We start from the raw sequence: 13345 nt of genomic DNA, 5'->3' as shown, positions 1-13345 counted from the left end.
AACAAGCTTCTGGCCATGGTTAGGAATTCGAATGATCTTCCCTTTGGTACTAGGTGATACTCATGTATTACAACAAGCTTCTGGCCATGGTTAGGAATTCGAATGATCTTCCTTTTGGTACTAGGCGATACTCACGTATTACAACAAGCCTCTGACCATGGTTAGGAATTCGAATGATCTTCCTTTTGGTACTAGGCGATACTCACGTATTACAACAAGCTTCTGACCATGGTTAGGAATTCAAATGATGTTGCCTTTGGTTATTAGGCGATACTCACGTATTACAACAAGCTTCTGGCCATGGTTAGGAATTCGAATGATCTTCCCTTTGGTACTAGGTGATACTCACGTATTACAACAAGCTTCTGACCATGGTTAGGAATTCGAATTATCTTCCCTTTGGTACTAGGTGATACTCATGTATTACAACAAGCTTCTGGCCATGGTTAGGAATTCGAATGATCTTGTCTTTGGTACTAGGTGATACTCACGTATTACAACAAGCCTCTGACCATGGTTAGGAATTCGAATGATCTTCCTTTTGGTACTAGGCGATACTCACGTATTACAACAAGCTTCTGACCATGGTTAGGAATTCGATTGATGTTCCCTTTGGTTATTAGGTGATACTCACGTATTACAACAAGCTTCTGACCATGGTTAGCAATTCGAATGATCTTCCCTTTGGTACTAGGTGATACTCACGTATTACAACAAGCTTCTGACCATGGTTAGGAATTCAAATGATGTTGCGTTTGGTTATTAGGCGATACTCACGTATTACAACAAGCTTCTGACCATGGTTAGGAATTCGAATGATCTTGTCTTTGGTACTGGGTGATACTCACGTATTACAACAAGCCTCTGACCATGGTTAGGAATTCGAATGATCTTCCTTTTGGTACTAGGCGATGCTCACGTATTACAACAAGCTTCTGACCATGGTTAGGAATTCGATTGATGTTCCCTTTGGTTATTAGGCGATACTCACGTATTACAACAATCTTCTGGCCACATTTAGGAATAACCTTTCCTCTGGAACGAGGTGAACCGCTGAAACATGAATAGCTGCCTCCGGCTGACCAGATCCCTACATCCAACAGTCGGAAACTGAACACTCCAGACCCTGAGTCATTGATGTTTCCAGTGAACACAGCCTTCAGAGTTGAGGCATTGTTCACTTTCACTTTGTTATAATCCGTAAGGTGAAAGAGATAGCCAGATGAATGGCTCACAGTAAATTCCCTGATTTCTGGTTTGGGCAAGGTCCACGAGAGAGTGACAGTGCTTCCATGTTGAGCGTAAACAGTTGTCTTGGCTGAAATACAATCACGTTTTCGTAATTTGATCTATTAAGAGCTTGAATTACTTCTTTCAGTGCTTACCAGATCTATGCTTACGATACACCCCCAATTCCTGTGCAGGGTCATATGGGAATACGGTCGGAAACGTCTTTAGACGTTAAACCACGACTTTTGATTTCAAAGCTGATTTAACAAGTAAAATTATTTCATAAGCTCATTGATGGTTGCCACTCACCATAAAAGTAGTCAAACATAAGCTCATTGATGTTGTCACATATCATAAAGGTAGTCAGGCATAAGCTCATTGATGGCTGTCACAGCATAAAGGTAGTCAGGCATAAGCTCATTGATGGTTGTCACATATCATAAAAGTAGTCAGCGATAGGAAACAGTCTTTCGAGATCGCCAAAATGTCGCGTTCTCGCGATCTCGCATTCTCGTGTTTTTGGTACAGATCATGTTTTTGTCAAAAGTCGACGACACGAGAATGCGACTTTTAAACATGCTGTCAAATCTCGCAATCTCGCAATCTCGACTTGTCAAATAAGGCCACAAAAACACGAAATCGCGAGAACATTAGAATGCGACATTTCCTTTTCTCGCGTTCTCGCGATCTCGCATTCTCGCACTTTTGGCTTTTTAGGCTTGCTTCCAAAGGTCGAGATCGCGAGAATGCGAGATCGCGAGAATGTCCCTTACAGTATTCCATACTTTCGACACATTTCAATGTATCATCTATGAACTAACTACGCGAAATGACAGATCGAATGCAAAACAAGTGTGTGCGTTTCATAATTGTTGAACACGTAAGCGTGCACTTGATTAGATAAAATGCCTCCGGTATAACTTTCCATTTACAGCTCATGCAACTGCGCATGCGGCTCTGAGGGTGCGGGTTCGATTCCCGGATGGGATTCAACGGCAAACGTACTAGAATTTGTACTTTACTAGGAATGTGTAACCCCAAATATGACATACTACTTATGGCCACTTTCAAAATGGCATCGTGTAATCATTTCTTGAACTTAATATTATGGTGGTAAAGGATCCGGGATAAAATACAGCCGATATATAAACATCGGCAGTTTCTTACCATCAACTGTATCAACTCCTATGAGGAAGCGGCATGTCCAGACAATGAGTCCAAAACCAAATGCCAATTTCATCGTCACTTTCTGTAGAACTGCAACAAACACTCTGACACCGAAACGTCCTAGCCTAGTATACACACTAGAAGTTTGCATTAAAACAGGAATGGGACATATTTTAATATATTACTCGTAGTTGTACATGTGAAACATTTACGCAGTCCGTAAACATTATGCAGTAGTAGCTCGCTCATTGGTAACAGCTGAACAACCGTAGAAATCGACATTCTAATATCCACATCAACATTAAATAAGCATTTATATCTAAATGTGAAGCGGATTGTTCAGGTTAAATACTCACAGCGGGCTCAGTGTATCGTCAGCCTTGGGCCTGGTATTTCGCTCATCATGCCCCGGGTTTTAATATAGTGTTTCCGTGTAACAACCAAATGTTGTGTTACTTCCTGTAATCATAAACAGAACGTGTGTTTGTCATTAATAAGCAACAACAAAATAATATATAAAAATGCACAAGTCAAAATATAAAAAGAAAAAAAATGGATTATATAGTCCACCGGGCAAATATTAAATCCATCTTACTTTGCATTTGACAGGATTCCATTAATTAATATCTATCTAGCTAGCTATCTGTCTAATTCTATTAACACGGTAATATGAGACCCTGTAGATATTCTGTTGTCAAAATTACTGGGCAGATACGAAATCCATCTTACTTTGCAGTTCATGTAATTCCATTACAAGAAATGTCTGTCTGTCTGTCTATCTACTTTCATTAATGCGGTAAAATGAAACTTGCAGTGGTATTCATTTGCCAAACCTTCTTTGAATGATACACAAGGTTTAGATTAAGAAACCACGCCGACTGGACATCGGTCAGAAAGCCACGATAACAGCATTTCAGTATTTGGAAAAGAACAATTATAGCAAATCAGATAGGAGAGAAAATGTGTGAAGTACCCACTATTGGTATTAATACGGCCGTCCCAGAACTCGTTGCAGTAATAGCAGAACTGTTTCTGAATCCTCGTGTCTTTTCCATAACACGACTGATGCAGTGAGTACGGTCTTATTTGAATATGAACATACCCAGGACAATCTATGCCAGCAACAGTAGACTGACAATTTTCCCGATAACGGTCCGTTAATGGATCCACAATGAATGGATCTTCATACGTCGGTGTATAGTGTATATGTAGTCACCGTGCATCAATGAATGAGTGAAACTCACATGCAATACTCCTCAGTACCAATTGCACATGATGGCACTGACCGGCTGGCCTTCTAGCTGCAATGCTAGGTCTGTAATTTTCGCATCTAAAACTATGTTTGTTAGGAACAGGACGTTTGGGGGGAAATTTTACTCCTTCATCAGGAGAGAACACACCTTCAAGTACTAGAATACTTTAGTGTCCAAGTGTAGTCCAAAAGAAGACATATCTTACATTTGACCACTTTCTAAATGGCATTGTGTAATGACAGCTTTCGGTCGTGGGAGCCGTGGCAATTTATACTTATCAGATGAGTAACACAAAGTACGCAGTCTAGACTACCAGTTGTCCGACTTCCATCTTTGTTGAAGTCACGATGGCTGAGCGGGCTAGGCAGCTGACTTTGTGAGATGGCGATTAGATGCCTGACGCTGTATGGGACTGAACCAAAAATGTGCTAGAATTAGTACTATACAAGAAAGTGTAATAAAACTGGCTACAGACAGATAAAACAGCTGACGGTAGATCACCGTACTAGGGACCATGGGACTACCTTTGCTACCTGCATGGAGTGAGTGAGTGAGTTAAAATTTAACGTCACATCGGCAATATTTCAGCCATATCGTGATGGGAACGTAACATTAAAATGATATATATGAGTATTATAAAAACCTGTCGACGAAGGACAGTAAAACAACTAGAACATCACAGAAAAGAATGTAAAACTAGTACCTATGCCTAAAACAATTTATCTATAGAGGACAATACAACATAAAAATGGGCTATAGATTCCTAACAACTGAAGGTTGATCGCCATACTAGGGACCATGGGGACTTACAGTACCTTTGCTACCTTCATGGACCCTAGCTGGATTTACATCATCCCCTCAACCGTCAGCAATTTGGGAAATCTAGCCATAAAACAAAAAAACAATTATACTACGATTAAAAACCTGGAAATTTAGAATTTACTTTGAACGTTTGTGGACTTACGTACCCTCTCAGGAGGACAATAATTTTACAGTACTTCAACCCCCTTTGATGATACAGCCACTAACAATTCTAGTTACTAATCTAAACTACCAATTATTAAAATACATATATCTACAGAATCGCAGTGCTCAAATTTCTACCATGAAATCAATTTCCTTTAAAAAACCAATGATTAAATGAGAACTAGCAGTTGTAAAAAGATCCTTGATAGTTTTGACATTGAAATACTTATCCCTTGTGATGGAGAATTCAACACAGTCAAGCAGAATATGCTTGACCGTAACTCTGTCATCACAAGGGATACGAAACGGAGGATCCTCACCTTTTAACAGATACTTATGGGTATATCTTGTATGGCCAATACGACATCGTCGCATGATTACCTCTTCAAATCTGGACTGACAACCCAAGTGGGTATAACCAATGTAGGGTTTTATTTCATGTAGTTTATTGATACCTACTTGGGTGTCCCACTTCTTTTGCATCAGATCACGGATGTAAGTTCTAATGTTCGCTTTGTAATCAGAGTATGGAAGAAGAAGTGGTGTCACAGATTTGTTGAGTGCTGCCTTGGCAGCAAGATCGGCCATCATGTTACCAGAAATGCCTACGTGGCTTGGTAACCAACAAAAAACGATGTCGTATTGGCGAGTAGCAAGATCAGTATACAGTTCAATAATTTCAATTAAAAGTGGATGTTTACAAGATAAATTTTTAATCGCCTGATGCACTGTTTATATTTAGGGTGTGTTTCAATATATTTAAGAGCCGTTAATATGGCGTTCGCTTCTGCTGTGAAAATAGAGCTACTATCCGGTAGTCTAGAAGATATTGTTCTGGATCCAATTACCGTGGCACAAGATACTGCGTCACCGTTCTTGGACCCGTCTGATAATAAGGATTTGTAATTGTCATGTTTGTTTTTTAACTCATGATATTCTTGTTTATATTGTAAGTCGTTTGTTTCTGATTTTTTAAATGATGTTAATGTTAGGTCAACTTGTGGCCTAACCAATTGCCAAGGAGGAGAAGAAAGAAGACGGGAAGGCGATATACTTTCCAGCTCAACGCCCGCAGAAGAAAGAAAGGGTATAATTCTGTGCCCGAGAGACGGAACAACAGAAGACATTTTGTGATACAAATCCTCATAAAGGGGATTGAACACACAGTTATACGCAGGATTAGATTCATTAGAATATAATTTAGTAATGTATTGTAAAGACTTTCAATAGGTGAAGATCTGAAAGACCCCAGACAAAGTCTTAAGCCTTGATGGTGGACAGAATCAAGAAGTTTAAGGTTGCTTTTGCAGGCTCCACCATATACGATTGAGCCATAGTCGAGTTTTGAACGGACCAGTGATCGATACAGGTGTAAGAGGGTAGTTTGATCCCCTCCCCACTTTGAGTTGGAAACAACTTTCAACAAATCTAGTGCCTTCAGGCATTTAGCTTTGAGGGATTTAATGTGCGGTAAGAAGGTTAAATGAGAATCGAAAGAACCTGGCCTCCTTGACAACTCTGATGAGAGAGCCATTTAAAGATAATTCAGGGTCCTTATGCGGCTTATATTTTCTACAAAAATGTATACAATTTGTTTTGGACTTCGAAAATTTAAAGCCATTTTCAAGACACCATTTGTTTATTTTATTTAGACACAACTGTAGTTGCCGTTCAATAGTATGCATATTTTTACCGCGACAAGAAATATTAAAATCATCCACAAAAAGTGATCCATCAATGGAATCGTTTAAAACCCTCGACAAACTGTTGATCTTAATACTAAATAATGTAACAGACAAAATGCTGCCTTGTGGAACACCCTGATCCTGATTATAATGGTCAGACAGGGTTGAACCTACTCGGACTTGAAATTGCCTGTCTTTTAAAAACTCTGATATAAAAAGAGGCAGACGGCCTCTCAACCCAAAGTCATGTAAATCCTTCAAAATACCACGTTTCCAGGTCGTATCATAAGCTTTTTCGAGATCAAAGAAAATCGATACTGCATGTTGTTTATTAACCATAGCATTTGTCACGAAGGATTCTTAACGTACCAAATGATCAATGGTACTTCGATTTTTTCTGAAACCACATTGAATATTTGTGATCAGGTTATTGGTTTCAAGATACCAAGTTAGTCTATTATTAACCATACGTTCCATGGTTTTACAGACACAGCTAGTGAGAGATATCGGTCTATAATTCGATGGATCTGCATGATCCCGGCCAGGTTTGGGTATTGGGACTACAATGGCATTACGCCATGAAGGAGGAAATTTTCCAGACGTCCATATTTTATCAAATATGTTTAAAAGTGTGACCAGGCATGGCTCAGGTAAGTGTTTTAGTAACTGGTAATGTATATTATCATCACCCGTTGCAGTGTCATGAGCTTGCTCAAGAGCAGTATGTAGCTCATGTAATGAAAACACTTCATTATAATCTTCACTGTTATTTGATTCAAAATTAAGTTTTGTTTTTTCCTGTTGTTTCTGATATCTCTGAAACTCAGGAACATAATTTGCTGGTGTTTCGCCAATTGTAATTGCAATTTTACGTTTATCCGTAATTAAATTCTCACCGTCTTTAAGATGGTGAACAGCCGATTTTGTGCATTTGCCTTTTATTCTCTGAATCATGTTCCATACTTTGGACATAGGCGTGCGTGAATTAATTTTGGAAATATAGTTCCTCCAGGATTGCCGTTTGTTTTGCTTGAAGGTACGACGTGCCTTCGCATTTAGTATTTTAAATTTATTTAAGTTATGGACAGTTGGATGATGACGAAAATATTTCTCTGCCTTTTTCCTTGCTTTCCTAGCATTTTTGCAGTCTGCATTAAACCATGGGTTCCGTACATGTGGAGCTGTAGAGGACCTTGGTATACACTCATCAGCAATTATATTTAAGGCATCAGAAAACACCTGAATAGGATCAGTAATATCCAAGAAACATTCGGGTCTTAGTCTAGATGTGCATAAGGTTTGAAATAAGGACCAATCTGCTTTGGAAAAATTCCATCGTGTGTAAGATACAGAATCAGTTGGAGAAGTTCCTGATAGTATCGTAGGAAAGTGATCACTTCCACAAAGGTCATTGTGGACTGACTATTCAAATTCATTAAGTACAATAGAGTCTGCAAGAGACAAAGAGCAGGTGCCGGTTGCAGGATGCAGGTAAGTACTCGAACCATCGTTGTATATACACAAATCGTTATTGGAGATAAAATCTTCCAGTGTTTTACCTTTAATGTTGGTATTTGTACCACCCCAAAGTGGATTATGGCCATTAAGATCACCCATTATAATGCAGGGTTTCGGAAGTTGATCATACTGAGCTTGAAGATCAGACAAATGAAGTGTGGAAGAAGGTGGAATATACAGTGAGCATATTGTAAAAGCAATATGATGAGTTAGTCTCACTGCAACGGCTTGGAGGTTAGTTTTTAGTGTTACTGGGCTGTGAATAACATTCTGCTTAACAATAATCGATGATCCACCGGTGGCTCGATCACCCGGAGGTGAGAAGGAATGATATGCATCAAACTGACGTAAAGTAAAAGTATCTGTCTGTTTGAGGTACGTTTCCTGTAGACAGACAGCTGATGGTGCAAAGTCTTGGACTAATAGCTGTAATTCATGAAAACAATTCCTTAATCCTCTACAATTCCACTGTACTATATTGTTAGAAGACATTATCTTTAGGTGGGTTGATTGGGGATCTACCCCGAACTTTTTTTGAGGGCGACAAATTGTGAGCCCTAGAATGGACGTTTTTAGAGACGTCCATGTCCTCGAGGGATCCATATTTGTTATATAGCTGAATTCTATTTTCCGAGCCTTTTGGGGCTCTGCCACTTTGCTTTTTGGGAGCATCGTACTTCAGTTTAGTTTTGCTTTTCACAGCTTGCTGACTATCAGATGATGACTGAGACTGTGAACGTGATTGAGAAGACGACGTATGATTAGATGACGGTTGGGAAACTTCCTCTGATGTACTAGGTATTGATTCCGCAGTTTGAGATGATGTAGCAGGATATAGATTCTGTGGAGAGTTGCTTTTTATCCAAGTCAAGTTTGTTTGGCAGCTTGTGGTTGATTTAGATACTTTAGGGCTTAGCTCGATTGGTGTTTTGGTTACTGAAGCATAACTTTCTGTCAGCTCAGATCTCTGTACAAGTTTCTTGGCATCAGAGAAACTTATGTTCTGAGTAAATTTGATCTTGTTGATCTGCATTTGTTCTTTCCAAATTGGACATTCTTTAGAGAAAGAAGAATGATCACCTGAACAGTTGGTGCATTTCTTAAAAATACTTGTACAATCTTCAGTTGTGTGTGTCTTCTCACCACAGTGAGCACACACAACAGACAATGTACACGTATTCACACCATGGCCATACTTCTGACATTTAAAGCATCTCAGCGGATTGGGAATGTAGGTGTCAACAGTGATATTACAGTAACCTGCCTTCAAGAACTTGGGAGCAGCTGGTGACGAAAAGGAAAACAGGTAGGTATTTGTTGGAACAGTTTCATTGTTTTTACGTGTTGAAAAGCGTTTTACATAGAGTACACCTTGGTCTTTCATTTCAGTCGCGATGTCAAGTTATGTCATGTCAGAAAACAACCGGTCACGGTCTCTGATGATACCTTTGCTCGTGTTTAACGTCTTGTGAGCAGAAACAGTAACTGGAATGCCAACAAACGAACGATTCTGTACTCAACAAATTGACTGATTGCTGCCGTTTCCCGCACTCAACCTGCAGTGCACCTGAACGTAACCGTTTAATGTTCTTAACTTCCCCGGCAATACCTTGAATACCTTTGGCAACTGCAAACGGGATCAGTTTTAGAGGTGTTTTGTCAACAGTTTCAATCACAAGAAAACGTGGCCAAAAGTCAATTGCTCTGGACAGTCGAAGGTCATCATCATCAACATCACTTTCAAGAGGACGTTTGTTTTTTTTGGTGGGGATTTCATAAGCCATGTTTAGGGTTGAGATTTCATCATCCGAGCTCCCCACCCACCACGGAGTATGACAAGGTCAATGCTAAAAACAAGCGGATCTCCAGCTTGCAGCACCAAGGATACCCGGATGATATACTCAAGCAGAATAATATAAAAGTAATTATTCGACCTGATTGGCCCATGAGCCACCGCCTTCTGGGCTTACGACTCTAGGCAAAAACATACATAACATGATGCATTTGAAATAGCAGTCTCAAGGACTAAGCATTAAACATTAAATTAACAATTTCAAAAATTGTGAGCATACACAGTTGCAGCTCTGGGCATGGCGTGACCAGCCGATTGATAGAACTGGGCCAGTTCTACCACCCGTCTAGGTGAAGTAAGGGCCAAAGTGGTGTGTTGGGTAAATGGAAAACAGTTTAAAGCCCAAATGCCCTCAACCACCAGGTTCCCGTCCTCCACCGACACGGGACGCAACCCACGGCAAACAGGTTGCCCAATTTAGTCGCCTCTTACGACAAGCAATGGGGTGCTGTGGACACATTCTGTCCCGGGTCCACACTGGAGAAGAGCACTTAGCGTTACCCAGCACCCACCACGAGGAAGTGGCTCTTCATGCTACCTGCATGGACCCTCGTCGGATATACACCATAGATCACAAGTAACCATGGACTAAATCAGGTAACTATAATACCAATACTCGCTGCTGAATATTGTCAGAAACAACTCAGAGAGCATTCGTAAGGTGATCCAATGTTGACAGTGGCTGGCGACGTCGAGGTCGGTGAAGTGGTCACTGGAGTGTAATTTAAAGGGCTGTTTGGTCGGTTACTTCTCACTATGTCGACCTTTTGATAATAATAAGAGAAAACTGGAAATCTCAGTTCGACATAGTGAGAATTTTTATTTAGCGATACACAGACTCAGGTAAGTTAAATCAACAATAAAATTAGCAGTGTTCACACCTCAATGACTGGCAGCTATTAAATTGATTGTCACCATATCACAAAGCATCACTCAGTCTCACACGTATCAATTTCACGCACTCGTCAGCATACTCTTCCGGGTGTATTATGTTGTCCGCCAGTCTTTGTTTGAGCACATGCAGCCGGGAGTCAATGTGACGATATTTCCTCTTCTTGTGTGGCCTGTGCTGCCCAGCGTCATATTGCACAGTCAGCGTTTCGTTGGTGTGTTGCTCCTTCTTCAGAAAATCAAGGAACTGAAAGAGTGAGAGATACGCCTTGGACACGACAGTCCTCAGCTTGAGGTGCCCCCCTTCCAGGTGGATGTTCGTTCGCGACCCCGATGTCGAGTGATGGTTCCATTGGTGACGATGCACAATCCACTTTTCCTTTTTCTTGTTGGCTCTAATCGGAAACCATGCAGGCACAACAGCTTGCCACCTTTACGAGAAGCTATGAAACGATACTGTACTTGTGCATTGGCCATGACTGAGGAAGGACATGGTTTTCTCCAACTTATATACAAAAATACGAAGTATTGAGGTGCCGCAAGGATAACAAGAGTAGGAGGCTTAGTATTGAGGTGACTCAAGGACAGACAAGAGTAGGAGGCTTAGTACTGAGGTGACCCAAGGACAAACAAGAGTAGGAGGCTTAGTACTGAGGTTTAGTATTGAGGTTACTCAAGGACAGACAAGAGTAGGAGGCTTAGTACTGAGGTTACTCAAGGACAGACAAGAGTAGGAGGCTTAGTAATGAGGTGACTCAAAGACAGACAAGAGTAGGAGGCTTAGTATTGAGGTGACTCGAGGACAGAGAAGAGTAGGAGGCTTAGTGTTGAGGTGACTCAAGGACAGACAAGAGTAGGAGGCTTAGTATTGAGGTTACGGAAGGACAGACAAGAGTAGGAGGCCGCAGTTCGACATTGTGAGAATCTGAATCAGACCAGTTGTCAGGTGCCCCCCTGCTGGACTATTCCTGAATGCGGCGTAAAACCAAACTCTTGCCCTTATTCTTGTTAGTTTTATGCTATACTGTAATGTAGGGAGAGGGAGTATAAAAATAAGTATGAAAAGACATTGCTACATTTATTGTTTATGCAGTAGATGTCAGCAGTGGATGATTTGCTAGTTTCAGATTTTTTTTAAAGTGAATATGGAAATGCAATACAATACAATGCTGTTCTACATTGCAAAATACTTTCACTGTCAGCTATTGTCTAAGAAATGGTCACTGGAGTGTGAGATGAAAGGTGTATTATGGTCAGACCAGTTGTCGGTTTTCCCAAACGTAGAGCAACTATCCAGGTGGCATGACAATAGGCACAGTTTTTGACATCCATGTGAACTCGAGAACAGCCCACCAACATCTTGCTCACAAAATGTGAGCACAATATCTTGTCTATGGGCTCATGTATTTGTCATCAGAAATGAGTCGGAACCTTCAATATACTTGTACTGAAACAGTCGATGTTGAAGAAATTAGAATTCAAGTATACATACGGATATATTGTCCGATGTCCTATGAGTTACTTCCCTTCAGCTATAGACGCAATAAATCAGCGTGCAGTCACGTCAATATGTAAATGAGGAAATATTTAACACGTTCGCAGTTAAGCCCTTATCAACTTACCTTGCAATGCATGACATTTGATTCAGCATTTTCAAGGGCAATATCTGTAGTAGTTTCAGAAGCTATCCGGACACTTCATTCTTACTTCCTACTTCAAGACCTTGTTGAGATCTCAGCTGATTGCCACCACTTTGCGTTTTACGTTTTACGTTTTACAAGTTTTCATTAAAAGATAGCATGATTGGTACAGAAACGATTGGACACTGACAGTTTATAGTATTAGCTTTTAGTTTTTAGATGTACGTTCTTATAACACTCAGCTTCTACTGACTGTGGTCTGTAGCTGATTGAGGGCCAGATTATCAACATACTGTAACCACAAGGCCGGGTTGAACAACTTAGGAATGGCCAGCAAGTCCTATCTTGACACACAGAAGGGAGCAAGCTACAAGGACATATTTTATATCACTGGAAAGATCTCGAGGAGATGAACCCAAAACGTTCATGCGCCAGTGTGTTCACGGGTTAATAACCTCACAAACTGGCTCTGAAATTGCATTTCTGTAGAAATTTCTGGCAGAATGTTTTTCCTCGCAAAATTTGTAATTTCACTACCAGAATTATTTTAATTTAATATAATTAGAGAGCATCTTTGGATACCTTATTACGGACTTTCTTTAGATGATGTGTTCCTGATAGTACATAGTCAAACAAATTGACAAATTGTGAGTATTCCTGATTGATTCAGTTGATCTTATTATACATTTTAAATCCGCAACCCCTTCCCAAACGATATTGTTAAGCATCTGATGGAATCGTATTTACGTCCCATACTAGACCCGAAGAGTTATCTCCCTTCTAGTATCTTATATTTTTTGTGTTTGTGACAAGTCATGAACTGAAAGAGGAAGCAGGATACATTTGCTATACGCTGGTGTGACGTCAAGTGAGGTGAAAAGAGAATAAGACAGTTTCGAGGGTGTATACAAAACGAATACAAGGCATGAGGCAAAATGTGCGGGTGGCCACTGAAGGGATAGTTATCAGAGAGGATAAATATTGTGCATGGCGTGACTAGGGTAAGTATATTATTTTTTTCAAATATCGTCTCCACCTGTGACCAGCACTCTTCATCAAAACAAGATGGTAGTGGTGAGGACATTTTATTTCTAGGGCAGTTGTCTAGGGTAGAATCTAATCCACATTAGATTCCACAAGAAA

General features: G+C 40.3%; 1 protein-coding gene across 1 annotated transcript in view; it reads left to right on the top strand.

The window, feature by feature from the left end:
- The first annotated feature begins 3997 nt into the window (after positions 1 to 3997).
- LOC137287840 (uncharacterized) overlaps positions 3998 to 13345 on the top strand; it is a 31118-nt gene continuing 21770 nt past the window's right edge. Inside the window, exon 1 of the mRNA XM_067820254.1 lies at positions 3998 to 4026. Within this exon, the coding sequence (XP_067676355.1) occupies positions 3998 to 4026 (29 nt within the window). The remainder of the gene's footprint in view (positions 4027 to 13345) is intronic.

This window comes from Haliotis asinina, chromosome 1 (assembly GCF_037392515.1).
Source record: "Haliotis asinina isolate JCU_RB_2024 chromosome 1, JCU_Hal_asi_v2, whole genome shotgun sequence".
Taxonomy (NCBI): Eukaryota; Metazoa; Mollusca; class Gastropoda; order Lepetellida; family Haliotidae; genus Haliotis; species Haliotis asinina.
This window is presented reverse-complemented; position numbering and strand designations above follow the sequence as displayed.